Below are 15291 nucleotides of genomic sequence, written 5' to 3' on the forward strand. Positions count from 1 at the left end.
GTAATAATAATTAGTAAATCGTGATTATAAGACGTATAATGCATGTTATTTAGTGACATAATCATTTGGAGTGGGATTGAAATTACAAGTACAAAATATACTCAAAATAATCCCATCAAAAGACCTATAGTTTTAAATTCTACAATAAAAACTTTATTTCCATGCTCAATTTTAAGAACCTACAATACTGTAAAAAGAAACCATTTGAGTTTAATCTGATACTGAGCTTCTGCAAGTAAGATTTTTGTACAAAAAATAAATACACATAATATGTACCTTGATTAAATTAATCTATAAAGTATTTTATATACAATATATATCATTGACAAAATCAAGGAATAGAATATATTCTTTTCGAGATCTGAAACACTACAGTTTATTAAATAATTCCATTTTGCCGTTAACATGGTAACAATTAACACTATGGTAAACATTTTACTTGTAGAGAATAACACAAAATTCAAATATTACATCATAACATGACAATTCATAAGACAAGTAATTTGGTGTGTTCAAATTCAATTATATGAACGCCTTGACCCGAGTACCGCCACCTGTGGAGTAGTTAACTTACTGATATTATTCTGACTTGTGTAAAACCACCACTGTGTAAGACCAGATGCATAGAATAAACCTACATAAGAGTTGTACACCACTAAAGCATAAGCAGCAAATAATTTAACGTGTTAGAGAATGCGGAAAAAAACAATTTAGCACCAGACCGGTGGTAATCCAACCCAGACCTTCTGTTTTCCGGGCGGCTGCTTCAACTATTGAACTACTTGGGATCCATCATCTCATGTCATGCATTTCCGCACCTCTTAAACTGTTGCTAACACTACTATTTAAGCAAAATATTCATACTAAGCATTTCTACGTTAACTACAAGTAGCTAAATGATACAATAATTTTTCTTTAAATAAATAATAAAATATTAAAAAAAAAAAATACAAATTGGTATGACGTTTAAAAATAAAGAATTAGAAAAAATAAGTAGGTTTATCTTAGTTTAAATAAATATTTTTTACACTTTGGTCGAAAACTATAAATTTTATAACGCAATGATAAAATTAATGTCGTCTATCCAGTGTTGATGTATTTTGATTAAGGTATAGATATTTTTCAATAGTTTAACATTTTATTAAGACAGTACATGCGTATGTATATTGTTAACGGGTAAACCAAAAGAACTATGAGATGGTGCAAATTAGTAAAATTCAACCTAGACAAAGTCATAGAATAACACTTAATCTGTAATGATAATAATAACTTTATTATTTGTCATGCACAAGTTAGAAGCACACATTTGAATTAATTATATATTTTTTAATATTATAAAGTACAACAGACGCCGAGTTGGTAAAAAGCCGATTTCATAAAAAAATCCAGTTAAATTTGTAATGGTATACATGAACCCAATAAAGTCCAATAAAAGCCCCATAATATCAGGTAAATACCAATATTTACTGGGCTTTAGTAAAAAAAATGTATTGTTTTTCAACTCTAAACAAAAAAAGTATGGGGAATTTAAACTAAATTACATATTTGATGAAATTTTGAAAAATGCTTATTTAAACAAAGTAGTTTTTTAAAAAAAAAAGTTTGCGTCTCATTATTGAAATTTTAAGGTTAACATTATTATAGAAAAAGTACTGAGTAATAAATAACGATAAAAGTACCGATGTTGCACAACTTGTTTTGGAAGAGAAGCAATGAATAAAAAAAGTGCATTAAAATATGAAAATAAACCGAAAGCTTGACACTTACCTGCAGGATTGGAGTTTGCAAACTCTCTGGCGCGCTTACGTAGACGCTCGGCTCTAGTGAGCCTGGGCGGCGGCACTGGGTTCAAGGCGATCATACTGCGATGCGTTGAGCGTTCCTTGTTAGCGTCTAAAACAGATTGCGCAGCCCCACCGGCCAAGTGGCACATGCTGCGCGCTGATGACAAGCGGCCACCGTATGACGCAGCGTTGTCCAATCGTGTCATCGAACTTGCCCTACCTGGAGAACGACGGGACGAACTGGCTGATCCAGGGCGGCTAGGCGTTAGATCACGTGGGGACACAATAGTGGGCATCAGGTCTGTCTTGCGTCTGGCCGCTTTACGTTCAGCGCTTCCATCACCTTCGGTTACCCCTAAACACATATTATGTTACACATGTACAACCTCCACCCGGCTACGTTTATTTTTTTTAAATTTACAGCGCAGCTTAGCTTATACACAATAAATGCACACTAAATATTACGATACAAAGTTAATACTATAAAATATCCTACACATAGAAAATTCACACTTTGTTAAATCTAAACAAAATACATCCTTGTCCAAACACTGTACAACATAAATTTACATTTATTATGAATTTAACCACCACTAATGTGTTGAACTGGCACAGCTCAAGGTCTACCAAATACACAAAAACTCTTTTAATATTCATTATAAAGATATATATAAATAGAACATACACTACAAAAAAATAATAAGCTAAAGATGTTTTTTTACTTTAATTAAAAAGTTATAGCTAAACAAAATAACAGTCAGAGAAAAGTAGTTTGCGTTATAATCTTATCGACGGATGTTATGTAAGGCTTGGTACTAAGAGTGCCTGTATTAAATTTTTGTACAATGAAAAATAGACATTGTCCCCCCCCCCTATCCCCCTCGCACAAGCTCTGCTTATTTAAATAAAGAAAAATTTAGTGAGCTCAAGTGTGTCCAAACAAATAAGTATGCAGAATGTAAAATAAAAAAAGAGATTATCAAAGTAGAAATAACAATTATTCACTCAGCAAAATTCAAGTTATACCTCCATTATATTTTTTATACATTTTTTTTTTTATTTTGCTCGAATTTGTTCATTTAGTTTACTAAAATAAACGTTAAATTTTTAACAGAAGCAAAAGCGTAACAATAAATCAGTAGAAACATAATTTAGTTACACACAAGTAAATTAAAAACATACAATAAACTGCATTAACAAAGTTTCATGTTTAACATATTTAAGTAAATATTAACAAAATCGAAGGTAATGTTATTGTTTTTTTTAAATATATTTTAATTAATTTGTCATAACTTATTAAAATTTTAGTAAAATAAAAAATCATAATACACTATACATATCTAAATCATTGATCAGAAGGTGAAATAAATTTAATATATTCTAAAAATAAATACTTTATTAATTGAATAAGGCCCAATATTGTATTAGTTCTAATCTTGTATTAACTACAACTAGTAAATAGTTATATTTTTTTCGAGAGTTTTTTTTCTTACTATTTAACTTCAATAAAACATATGCCATAAAGTAAAATAATTAATAAGACAATTTGTTTAAATTGTAAAATAAAAAATTAATGTTACATCTTTAGCTACCGATAACTTGAATGCTATTTTTTGTGTAGTAAGATGTACGTTTTTAACTAAGTAATGTAAATATATACACATTGTATTGTTTCGAGTGTTTTAACTTCAATATAACCTTCATTCCTCATCATCACGTCAAAACAAAAAGTATACTGCTTTTAAGTGTTGTTATGGGGGCTATGTTGTAAACAAATAATATTCATGCATTCGATTTAGTGTTATAACTATATTTTAGTTTTCAAATCTTGTTTAAGTCACTCGGTTATGTAAGTTGTTAATGTTCGACACGCAATTCCCATAACTCACCACGACTAACGTCTAAGGGGTGTTCTGGGATAGAAGGGTAGCAACACACATCATTCCAATGTAAAACGTCCATAACGGACCGTGTTGTGCATTCTGAAAAACCTTGGTTCAAACATTGCATTTCCCATTTTTTTGTTTTCAACTAAAGTTATGTAGCAAACAGGCATGCACTTGTCAATAACCTACCATCGGAACTACGATTCGAAAGACCTCCGGCGGAAGCGGCTCTTTTTTTCCCCGAACAGTCATTTAGCTCTCGTTCTGAAGATCGTCTCGTGAGGGGACCCATTGGAGCCATACTGCTCAACATCATCACATTGCTGGTTGATGTAGCTCTAAAAAAAACCAACAAAAAAACACTTGAGTGGGCATTTGATAATATTACTTAACGATAAGATAACACTTTATAAAAAGGTTTTTTTTTTTAATATAGATAACCATTTTCTGAACCAATAAGAGCAAGCTTACCTGCGACTCGCCCAATAAGATCCTCCGGTTTCCGACGGTTCAAGCATTCGAGGTGTTGAACTGCCAAAAGCGAAAACAATCGAACTCCGTTCGTTTCTTCTTTTCGACTCGATTCTTGCCTCTCGCTCCTTAAAAATGTGAAAATAACATATCAAACCATCAATGTAAAATATATACACACACGAGGTTATCCCCACATTATGATAGGGGTAGTTTTAAAAATCAAATAGTAATCTATATAATTTATTTTATTCTGTAATGTCTCTTTAAGCGCTAACGACATAAAACAACGTAACGACCAGTCACTATTATATCATTACATCGTTCTGGTTCTTAAAGACAAAATTTGCTTAATGTATGTTGTCTTTCTTAGCTTCGGTGCGGAGCTGAGAAGGTTGGTTTTTACAATGAGGTGTTTCTATTTTTGTGTCTGGACCCACGATATCTCGTAAACCGCTGAACCGATTTCTTCGTGTAGCAACTCTATAGATCAGGAATCATACTTGTAAGGTACTTTAAAGGGCCAAAAATTAAAAAAAGTCTCCCCTTCCCCATCAAAATCGAGAAAAAAAAACTAGAAAAAAGGTACAAATTTTTCAACTTAAAATTTCAATGCTCTGTAACTTTTTTTAAAAATAGTCGAAAAAGTTCCAAATTTATATGAATTGTTCTTCAAACATAGTACTATGGATAAACATTAAAAAATCAAAAAAATATCATAAACCTTTGCCCCTAGAAGGGATAGAATTTTTTTCTTTATTTCACTTTATCAAGCAAAATTTTAGAGATTTAGATCTGAAAGTTCCACTGAAGGCGGATCTAAAATGAAACTATAACATAATGTACAATTTTCTCAAAAATCTGTAGTGAAATTTTTTTTTTATTAAAGAAAAACACCAAAAAATAGGGTAAATTTACACTTTGGCCACAATGTCAGTTTCTAGGTTGCCACGTGTGAGTGAGTAGTCAACGGGTAATGAAAATATTTTCATTATATTGTTAATTACGATACACGGGTAACTATGACAGTACATTTTTATAGACAGACGATCAAACCCTTATCGTGCCCATCCTGCACAAGAATAAATATTAAATTTCAAGTACATTATTGCTGGTCCTACGATATTTTCTAAACCGCTTAACAACTGGTTTGAACATACTGTCCACAGATTCGCACGGAAGCGTTTATTTAAAAGCGATTTTATCACTTTCAGTTATATTTTTAACACAAAACTTTTGAAAAACCTATTTTTCATTTGTGAAACTACTCTTTTGACTATAGCATAATTATTATTCGATAGCAAAAAATACTGTAACATCAAAATCCGTGTAACCCTGTTTATCTCTCATAATATTATTATATTCCAAGTGATACCCCATACTTGATTCTTTTTGAGAATCGCTTCGCGTTTTTCGCGTTCCGCTTCGAACAACTGTCGTTTTCGCTCTTCTACTTGTTGCCTCCTCTCGAAGTCTCTTGTACGCATTTCTTCCAAGCGTCTTCTTCGTTCCTCTTCTTTTTGTTCCCTATACCTTTGAACGGCCAGCGCCTAGAAATAACAAAAAAAAAACTCTATAAAACAACAACCATGTCGGGGGCACAAATCCAAAAAAGTCATCCGCCAAGAAAGAGATGCATAAAACAACCCTGTTTGGATCATTCCACGTGAAATCACCTAATGGGTGTGAGACTATATTTGAAATTTGTATCATACATTCTTTATAGGTCGTCCTTAATAACAAAAAAATTTAAAAAAAAAAACGTTGAAACCTTATTTCTGGTGTCAAAATAATTTCTCCATCACCAAACTTTTACCAGATGTTCTACCCGCTAATAAGTAAGTATTGCATGAATTTGTAAAATTTTCGTTCAGTCACATTTGTGTTGTGGGTCATCAAAGTAGGTAGTTTTCAGCAAAATAACCATATTAGAAGCTTAATTAAATTAAAAACAAAAAAAAAACTTAATTGGTTCAAAGATGATAGGGATCATAAGAACAAAACTTAAATTTGATATAAACAAAATATTTGTTTTTAATTTTTACCTTTTTGACCCCAAAAAAAGGTTTTGAAAAATTCAAAAAAAATAAAAAAAATGTCTACGGTTAAAAAAAAAAAAATACGTTTTCTTAAAATTTGGTTAAAGTACAACACTTAGTTAGAATTTTAACTGTGCAGGTTTCATGTCTATATACCACTATCGGCGGTTAAATTACAGAGTCGGGAACATGAGGTGTTTTTGGATCATTTTTTTTTTAAAATTGACCTACCTAAGTGCAAAAAAATTTTTTTTTTTGTTATTAAGGACCCATAAAGAATGTATGATAAAAATGTCGAACATTTTTGAAGTATAGTCGCACACCCATTGGGTGATTTCACTTGGAATGACCCGTTCATAAATGCAGCAACTGGTCTATAAAAACCCAAGACATTACCTGTTGCTTGAGCTCGTCCAGTTTTCTTTGACGTTCCTCATCGTGTTTCTCGCGAACGAGTCGCAATCGTTCTTCGCGGTCTTTAATCGCATTTTCTTTGCCTAAGCACAGTCACAACAAAACAAAACGCGCAATTAGTCGTTATTATTGCATATTAAATTAGCCATTAAGTTTGGCGACAATATTGATCTGAACGACGATGACCGATCCTGGCAAAGTTGGTAAAAAAAAAAAAAAAAAAGGAGGGTAAAGCATTAACCCGGGTTGTTTTTACCAACTCCGTCTCGATTCGGTACCACACACGACCCTTACACATCCCAAAACGTGCGAGTCACAAAGAACACATGTTAATAACAGTTATTACGTCACATATATTATACTATAATCCCTCGGAAGCAATAAAGACAACAAGTCAAGCTCGTCGTTATGTCCTCGGCAAACGGTATAGTTTGAGAGAAAATCAAAAAAAATTCTCATCGAAAACTATACAGAAATGGAGAAAAAAGAGCACAACAATATACAAAATGCCCCCTCCCCCCAAAAAAACCGAAAAGTTGCTCTAATTTGTTTAGATGTGTCTCGCCAGCAAAAAAACAAACAAAGTAGTAGAAACCAAAGCATATGAACACAATAAAAGCTCCAAATTGGTTAGTTTTTTTAATTATAATATATTCGTCTCTAATTTTTGTACTATTCAATTATTATTATAAATAAACAGCGACGGTAATGACATTATATATTTGCTTATTACTATTATTGTTAATTATGTATAAAATTAGCATCAAAAGATAATCAACACATTGATATTAAATTATCTATTGAAGATTGTGTGTTAGTATTATAATGTATAGATAAAATATGTAAAAAAACCACACAGGCCAGAAAACGTTAAAATGAACCTGTTTCGTCTGTATCGTCATAAGGGTCAAACGATTCTGCACCATGAGCAAACCAGTGAAGTCCTCCTGGGCGAATATAAGAAAATAACATTTGAATTTTAAATTTAACAATTATTATACATAACCACACAAAAAATAAAGGTTTTATTCGATTTTTACAAAAAAATGTAGGTATTGCCCCTATTGGACAATTACATTGAACAATAAATGCTCAACTCCAAAAAAAATGAGATGTCTTTTATAATTTAAAGTTATGACGAAGATTATAATTAGAATGAAAAAAAAAATCTTTTCTTAAGGACGCGAATTTATTTTTACTATCAAATAACGCATAAGAATTTATTTTTATTAAAACAATTATTATTTAACACGTTTAAATATTGAATTATCCTACAAAAAAACGTTTTTTTTTTTGGAAAAGTTATTGACACTGTTAAGTTTTTTTTACATGTTTGACCAAACTCGTCGACACGAAATGAACACAGAATACTGAGAAAACGTTTTTTTATTGTTTGAACAAAAATCAAAAATATATGTTTATCTAACAATGTTTAAATACTTATATTATTCATGAAGTCTTTTATTAAAAAAGAAATAATAATAATTCTCTTTGTTGTAGTTAAAACTATAACAAAAGAATTTTTCCTTAGAATGAATTGAACATTTTAAGCGAATCGATTAAAAATTAGGTCGAATGATAAAGGAATTATATTAAAAAAAAAAACATGTGAAAATATAAAATTTGTTAATTTAAAAGTGTATGTATATAATTACTTCATTAATTCAAATGATACTAGATTATCTTCATGTTGGACACATAACACATTTGTATTAATAGCCATTGGAAATTAAAAAAAAAATAGTAGAAAAATTATTTTTGGAATCCGGATAAAGAGGAAATAAGCCCAGAAGGTTTGAGCACGTTGAAAGAAGAAAGCATTATAAAATAGAAAAGAAGAGAATGAAAGTAGAGTATAGAGGCGCAGTAGAAGTGCAGAGGAGTAGAGAGAAGAAACAATTTTGGTGGCTGACCCTACTTATGTGGGATGTTAAGGCGAAGGAAAATAAGATAATTATTAGAAAAATAAATTCAATAAACAAAAATTTATCTACATATTATTATTATATTGTAATATTAACCGAGGCCGAAACAAAATATATAACGTTATACATCAAGACACCTACTTAGTACGTTATCTCGTTACCTTGATACCTTGAAAACAACCATCTGACAAAATGTATTACACATTAGGTAGAACGTGGCTATTATACAATTGGCTTTTAAAAGCCCAACTGTTGAGCATATTTTAAATATCTTTAATATGCGGCTATTATTTTTTTAAGGCTGCCACACAATTTTAAAACTACCGGTCGAGTAGTAGTAGTAAAAAATAAATATTTACCTTTTGAAGAATTCTGAGGTGCTGTTGGCGCAGTACTTGGCCGGTTGTCAGAGTTAACAGTAGTTACCCCCGCTGTAAAACAAAATGATAACGACAATTAGTGTACTTCGTTGGACATATAACAGGTTTTTCACAATAATAAAATAATATAAAATATAATAGTTGAACATCTATAAAGGAAGGGTGACGACTCGGCCAAAACTTATTGTCAATCCGAGTGGGCGAGCGTAAACGGGTTTGTCTCTTCAGTCTCGCCCACGCACGTTTGCACGGCTGTGCGTTTGACTCATCTTTTTTTATGATAACAAAATACTAAAATGATACAGCATCTAATAAAACGGACATGATCCATAGCAAGCGCGTTTGCTTTAGACCGTTTGCCACTTGTCACTCTCGTGTGTAATTTAAGAATTAAATTTAATGATGATATACATGCAAAACGATCAGAGAATGCGGTATAAGTTTTATCAGCAAGAAAATATGCAGGTATATGTTGTGATAAAAAAAAAAATTACAGCAGGTCCAGGGTGGCCTTGACGAGCAAGGACCACTCCCTTTTAACACATGCCAATGGATTTTCGGTCAACGCCGTTAGACTCGAATGTGTATATTTGGAAGTCATTACAAAAAGGATATTATACCAGGACGGCTGGCTAAATTCAATTCTTTGACCCTTTCAAAGAACAGCTGTTACAACTTAAGTTAAATCTTGGGCCCTTATTGTACCATCACGAAGAGACACGAATAACATTGTCGAATCCCAGCGCAAATCTTATTATTAATACATCTTCATTTCCCACGGTACATATAAAATTGCCCCCGGCCATGCCATACGAAAGGTTGTGTATACTCGCATGGTTTTCTAATAAGTAAGTATACCGGATTGGAAAGGCGTAACATTTAAGAAACATGTAAGATCGTTTGCATCAAGCCGAAATCAACACCAGTGAGTCATCGCCAGTAGGCTTTGGAAAGCGCACATAGAAGGCGGCAGCGGTATAAAACAACTAGTTTGAATCATTTGATTTCCTAGTTACGTATTTAATGCTTAAAATTTGAACCACTTATCTCGTGGTATTTTCTTTATCGACTGTCGTACTTAACGTACAGAATCAAAGGCAGAAATAAATTACATTAGTAAAATTGTTCAAACTAAATAGTAAAAAACAAGCGAGATTGTACGAATAAAATAGTTCTAAGTACCATATTTCAAGTAAAAAAAAAAAAAAAAATGTACGTCTAAAGCTAATCAAATGGAGTTTGTCAAATGATTATTTTTTAGTTTGCCGACTACATATTTTATGTAGTTTAATTATGAATAAATAACCAAATCATGGTCTAGCTGCCTTACTGGCTACCGCGGTGTTGTTTGGTTACAACCCAAATCAACCGACACAATTTTTTATAAATTAAAATATATGTATACACAATGTATTTGCGCAGTTGACATTTTTGTTTACCATTTTATGATGATTGTTTTACATATTAAAATATTACTTTTTATTACAAGCCATATCCTTCATAATGTAATATGTTCTAATATGTAATATAGCAACAAAAAAAAAAAATGAGCCGTCGTCTTAACCACACATATGTGCGGTAAGGAAACATACACCAACCAATGTATATATTGATAACACAATTTATGTTATTATTAAACATATGAAATATGAATGTTGAATTTTGGGCAAAGCATATGACTCGTGTTCTAATAAAATGTCTTAGCACAGGCCAGTTAGTAGGACTGAACACATATCGTAGTACCGGTCGCGATGGGCTGCGGTGAGTACAGGGTGACGACGAGGCGGCGTGTCGGCCTTCGGCGGATGGGCGGTACCGGCTGCGGCGGCGGTTGTTGTACCCTGCGTCGAGGCCTGTCGGCGGCCGACACGTTTTCGCTGGACAGCGAAGACGCCAGGATGTCACGGAGTTCGGACAGCGCCGCTTCGTCGTCTTGTGACGTCCGGTCGTGCGCCGCCACCGCCGCCGCAGAACCCGTGAAATGACCACAAGGCCGTTCTAGCCCCATTTTTTTTTTTTTTACACTACACGCGTTTTACTATAAATGAAAATATAGTAACATAGTATTATTACTACTGTGTTGTTGTTGTTGTTGTTATTGTTTCAACCGCACCACCACGGGTCAAACCGCACCGTTGCGCGGTACCGACGGAGAAAACGATAACGGCGGACCGCATTGCGCGTTAACCATTCGTCGACGACTGACTGACACACATAGTTAAAACGGTGTCCGTCCACGCTAAAATCACCGTATGTACAACCGCACACGCACAAGCCAAGTACAAATAAAGCAAACGCTGTATATTATAATATGTACACCTGTGGAGGCGGCGACGCGGCCCATACGAGAGCAGACCACGGCCGTGTCAAGACGACGGACCGCGTGTGTCCCGAAGGTCTGTGTCGGCGGCGGTCGCCGATCATCATCATAACGCGCCCCTCGTTCATGATAATTACAACAGCCGCCGTTTAAAGCAAACGGGTTATGTAGACGGAGGCTGATTTTGGTTCGCAGCGTTATACATACAACAACACACGATAGTCGAACAAAAGAAGGCCCGGTCGATTACAAGCGGCGTTTCGGTACTGTTTGTTTTCGGCCAACGTTCGATTACACCGGGGACAAGTGTCCATTCGCTGCGGTAGTCGCTTATACGCCAGTGTTGGGCAAATTGTAATCTGATTAATGATTAACGATTACGATTAATAATTGTAATCAGTAATCATAGTGTTAGATTAATGTAATCATAATCAGAAAAGTAATCGTATAGGTATGATTACTGTAATCATATAAATGTAATCACGGTTACTTTTGTATTATTAATGTAATCATAAATGTAATCATGATTACTTTTGTATGATTAATGTAATCGTAAATGTAATCATGATTACATTTTTTTAACCGCCCTAGGTTTTCTTTATAAATAATAATATTGGTTGTCTACAACGATTTGACCTTCGAAATATCATCTAGAATTACATTTTTTAATCAGAATTTTTTCTAAATTATTCGTTAGTCATATAGGTAACGAAATATTAAGAAATTAATGACAAAACAATATGAAATATCCAAAAGGATATTACAAAGGCCAAATCATCTTGGAACAACCCAAACAATTTTTTTATATAATATTTTTAGAGAAAACCTAGGGCGATTCATTTTTTTTAAAATATATGATTACAATTGAATGCTTAACTGTAATCATACATGTAATCATGATTACTTCTGTATTATTAATGTAATCATAAATGTAATCATGATTACTTTTGTATGATTAATGTAATCGTAAATGCAATCATGATTACTGACTACTTTTGCAAAATGATTAATGATTACAAAAAGTAATCATGATTATTGATTACTTTTATAAAATGATTAAATGATAATTGATTACTTTAATCATGATTACATTACTAAAATCGATTACGTAATTTAATCATAAAGTAATCGATTACGCCCAACACTGTTATACGCATACAGTTATAACATATTATTATTATTATGTGTAAACAGCAATATATTACTGTTCGACGGCACACGGTATAGGCATATACGGGTATAACCCTTAGACCAGGACCGTATATAGCTAGAGGGAAGGGAAAGGCAAGTACCCCGTGTACACCGAGCGTACATGAAATGGTACTAGTGAATTTTTTTCCAAAAACAAACGTTTTAATACAACAATATATTTTAATCAATGAGACCTTATCACACGAGTTAGTTTTACACTTCTTGTCGATTTGGAAAGAGATAATATTGAGAGAAAAAAAACTGATCATCGCTCATAAGAACACGTTGAAATTGTAATTTTGGTCTCGTGTAAAATGTTGTTAAAATTGCTTATGACTTGTAAGTTTTACCTTTATGATTCTTGTCATTTCAAACATACAAGACAAGTTTTTTTGTGGCCGACGCCTAGATAGGTAAGGGGCGTTGTAAAAGCATTGTCTGGAAGTACAAAATTCCTAAATACGGCGCTGTATTGTAATAAGATAAAATAGAATATGTGTATGAAATTTTACCATGTTTAGATAAAAGGTATAAAATTTAAAAAATTGGAAAGTCGAATTTCGTTACATTCAAGTATTCCCACACATTTATTTAGAGAAAGAAACAACCGTCGATTGAAAAAAAAAATGCAAATAGATCGCTTTCACGCGTAAGGGTTTCAAATAAAGTACAACAGTGATCTAATATACACAAATATAAAAATAAAAGACAATACAATATGACTAAGCTAAAACTTAAAAATATTATATTTGCATAATTTTATTAATTATCAGTGGGTGGGCATCCACTGTCTATTCTGTACAAAAAATCTGCGATTGTAAGTTGAAATCCATTGAAAATGTTCATTTTATTTTATTTTATGTCCGTAAAAATAATTACAATTGAATTCAAGGGCCTGAGGCATTATGTAGTAGCAACTTTTAATTAATGTGTCGTACAAAGCTATATTGAGTATTTAAACCTCCTAGGCCATAAAAAACGGCTTGTCCTCACATATACCGTCGTCCTTGAATAGCTTGCTTAACAGTTATACAAATTAAACTAAAAAAAAGTATCTGTAAATAAATTGCCACCTAGGGTGATTGTTTTTTTTTCATACTAAAATTGTGCCTGTTACTCAAACCTAAGTGGTACGTGAGAATCATATCTATACAATTTTACAAGAAAGCCCCATAGGAAAATAATATTTTTTAACGCTTTAAATATTTGTTTATGCTTAAAATCATAAACAAACAGGTATTATACAGAATACCGTTAAAAATTTGTTTGCCACTTGAACTCTTCGTTTAATTCTCACCACTTTTCAATACTATCTCTTCACTCTTCTGGCAGTTTTATGGGAATTTATAAAATAAAAATACGTCGAATTCGAGTTCTACTGCACTGTAATAAAATATTTTAAACAAGATGCATATATTGCGTAATAATACAGTTTCCGCAATTCGGTTGTAATTACTTTAAATAGTACTGACAACAACCGATTTGTAAAGCCGCAATAGAATCGCGTGTACAGTAATAAGAGGCAATAATAATTATAGGCCCTGCAGCAGCCACAAGCCAACCGATTTTACAGATAGAACACCACACTCGAGTGACACAGATTTTTGGAAATGAGAAACCACTAGACACATAATACTATTTAGTCTTTATATTTGCAATGGCAGGAAATACGTAACAACTTGAAATTGGAAATCCGAAACTTCTGCTGCATTGTGTTTTCACGAGCTGTTGCCATTAACTGTTTTAAATAAAATAAAAAAACAACGCCCATACGGATATTTTTTAAGTTTTGGAAACAATATTATGTTAAGTAGAATCTTCAAGATCTAAATGTTCGAAGGTTACACTACGGCAACGCCAACCGGCATAACTCGTGATTGGTTCAACTCAAAAGTCAGAACTATAATAATATGTATTGATATTTATTTTACTCTTTTCGACGACCAGAAATTTTCATTCAAGAAACATTTTATTAAAATGATGACAAACGCGATTGTTTTTTAATCTCAAAACCGTTCGCATATTCGAAAAGGCTTTTTTTTAATTTCTTAGTTGTGTCATATAATTTGCTAATGTACATACATATAAGTTGTACCCTATACATATTATATAAACTATATAAGACAACGTTGCATGTCAAGCATTGTCTATTAGCAGTGGACGACGACGACAATTCACGTAAGCCACCACCATAATAAAATACTACATTTAATAAAGTAACAAAGAATGCAAAAAAAAAACCCTTTTGAAAAATACATACATGTTTCAAAAAATGCGACACAAAAATTCCGTGCATAAGAAGTAGTGCACATGACATTAATAATTACAATGCACACGTTGCACAATGATTATACGTGTAAGAATGGACTGTTGATGACGTTAAAACGAAAAACTTGTATTACTAATCTTGTTACTATTTATAGGGTAGTATATTTTTTTGGTTGAACGAAAACTTTGCACATAATATTATGAATAATGCAAACGCCGTTGTTAAATTTCCACGCAAATTACATTAATCAACTATATTATTGTTACATTATTATTATGTTGGACTCTGAACTGACACGTCATGTTATTTTGTCCGAGAACGCTATTTAAGGAATTGGCAACAATTTAAAATGTAAAATCTATTTGTATGTAATTAAAAGAATAATATAGAATAAAATGTATTTTTAAGATCATAGAAAAAGAATAAAGGCTATTAAAAAAAAAAGGTCATAGAATTTAATAAAATGTTTTTACTTAAAATATAATTACTGATTATATCGAGCACTTGAAAATAATTTAATAGATAGTTATTACACAATTAAATTTGTTAAAAATAAAAATAAATCAATTCACAAAAAAAAAACGTTAAAAATCATATGTATGTAAAACAGCC

At 32.3% G+C, this 15291-nt stretch overlaps 1 protein-coding gene across 12 annotated transcripts in view; it reads right to left on the reverse strand.

Annotated features, from left to right (window-relative positions):
* Nucleotides 1–15291, reverse strand: part of LOC126846184 (ensconsin-like) — a 36780-nt gene that overhangs the window by 3617 nt on the left and 17872 nt on the right. For 4 of the 12 annotated variants that reach the window (XM_050585414.1, XM_050585420.1, XM_050585418.1 and 1 more), the window contains exons 2-8: nucleotides 8879–8950; nucleotides 7476–7541; nucleotides 6577–6677; nucleotides 5524–5691; nucleotides 4142–4269; nucleotides 3860–4008; nucleotides 1768–2139 (exon numbers count right to left, since the gene is read on the reverse strand). In XM_050585414.1, the coding sequence (XP_050441371.1) occupies nucleotides 1768–2139; nucleotides 3860–4008; nucleotides 4142–4269; nucleotides 5524–5691; nucleotides 6577–6677; nucleotides 7476–7541; nucleotides 8879–8950 (1056 nt within the window). Of the gene's footprint in view, nucleotides 1–1767; nucleotides 2140–3859; nucleotides 4009–4141; nucleotides 4270–5523; nucleotides 5692–6576; nucleotides 6678–7475; nucleotides 7542–8878; nucleotides 8951–10642; nucleotides 10923–15291 lie in introns of those variants that run through there. The other 8 variants (XM_050585417.1, XM_050585422.1, XM_050585423.1 and 5 more) reach the window with 5 other exon arrangements.

The sequence above is a fragment of the Adelges cooleyi genome, unplaced genomic scaffold (assembly GCF_023614345.1).
Source record: "Adelges cooleyi isolate 19-005CV unplaced genomic scaffold, UGA_ACOO_1.1 ACOO_flye_CR_arks_rails_tigmint_CR_PRNA_9, whole genome shotgun sequence".
NCBI classification, from domain to species: domain Eukaryota; kingdom Metazoa; phylum Arthropoda; class Insecta; order Hemiptera; family Adelgidae; genus Adelges; species Adelges cooleyi.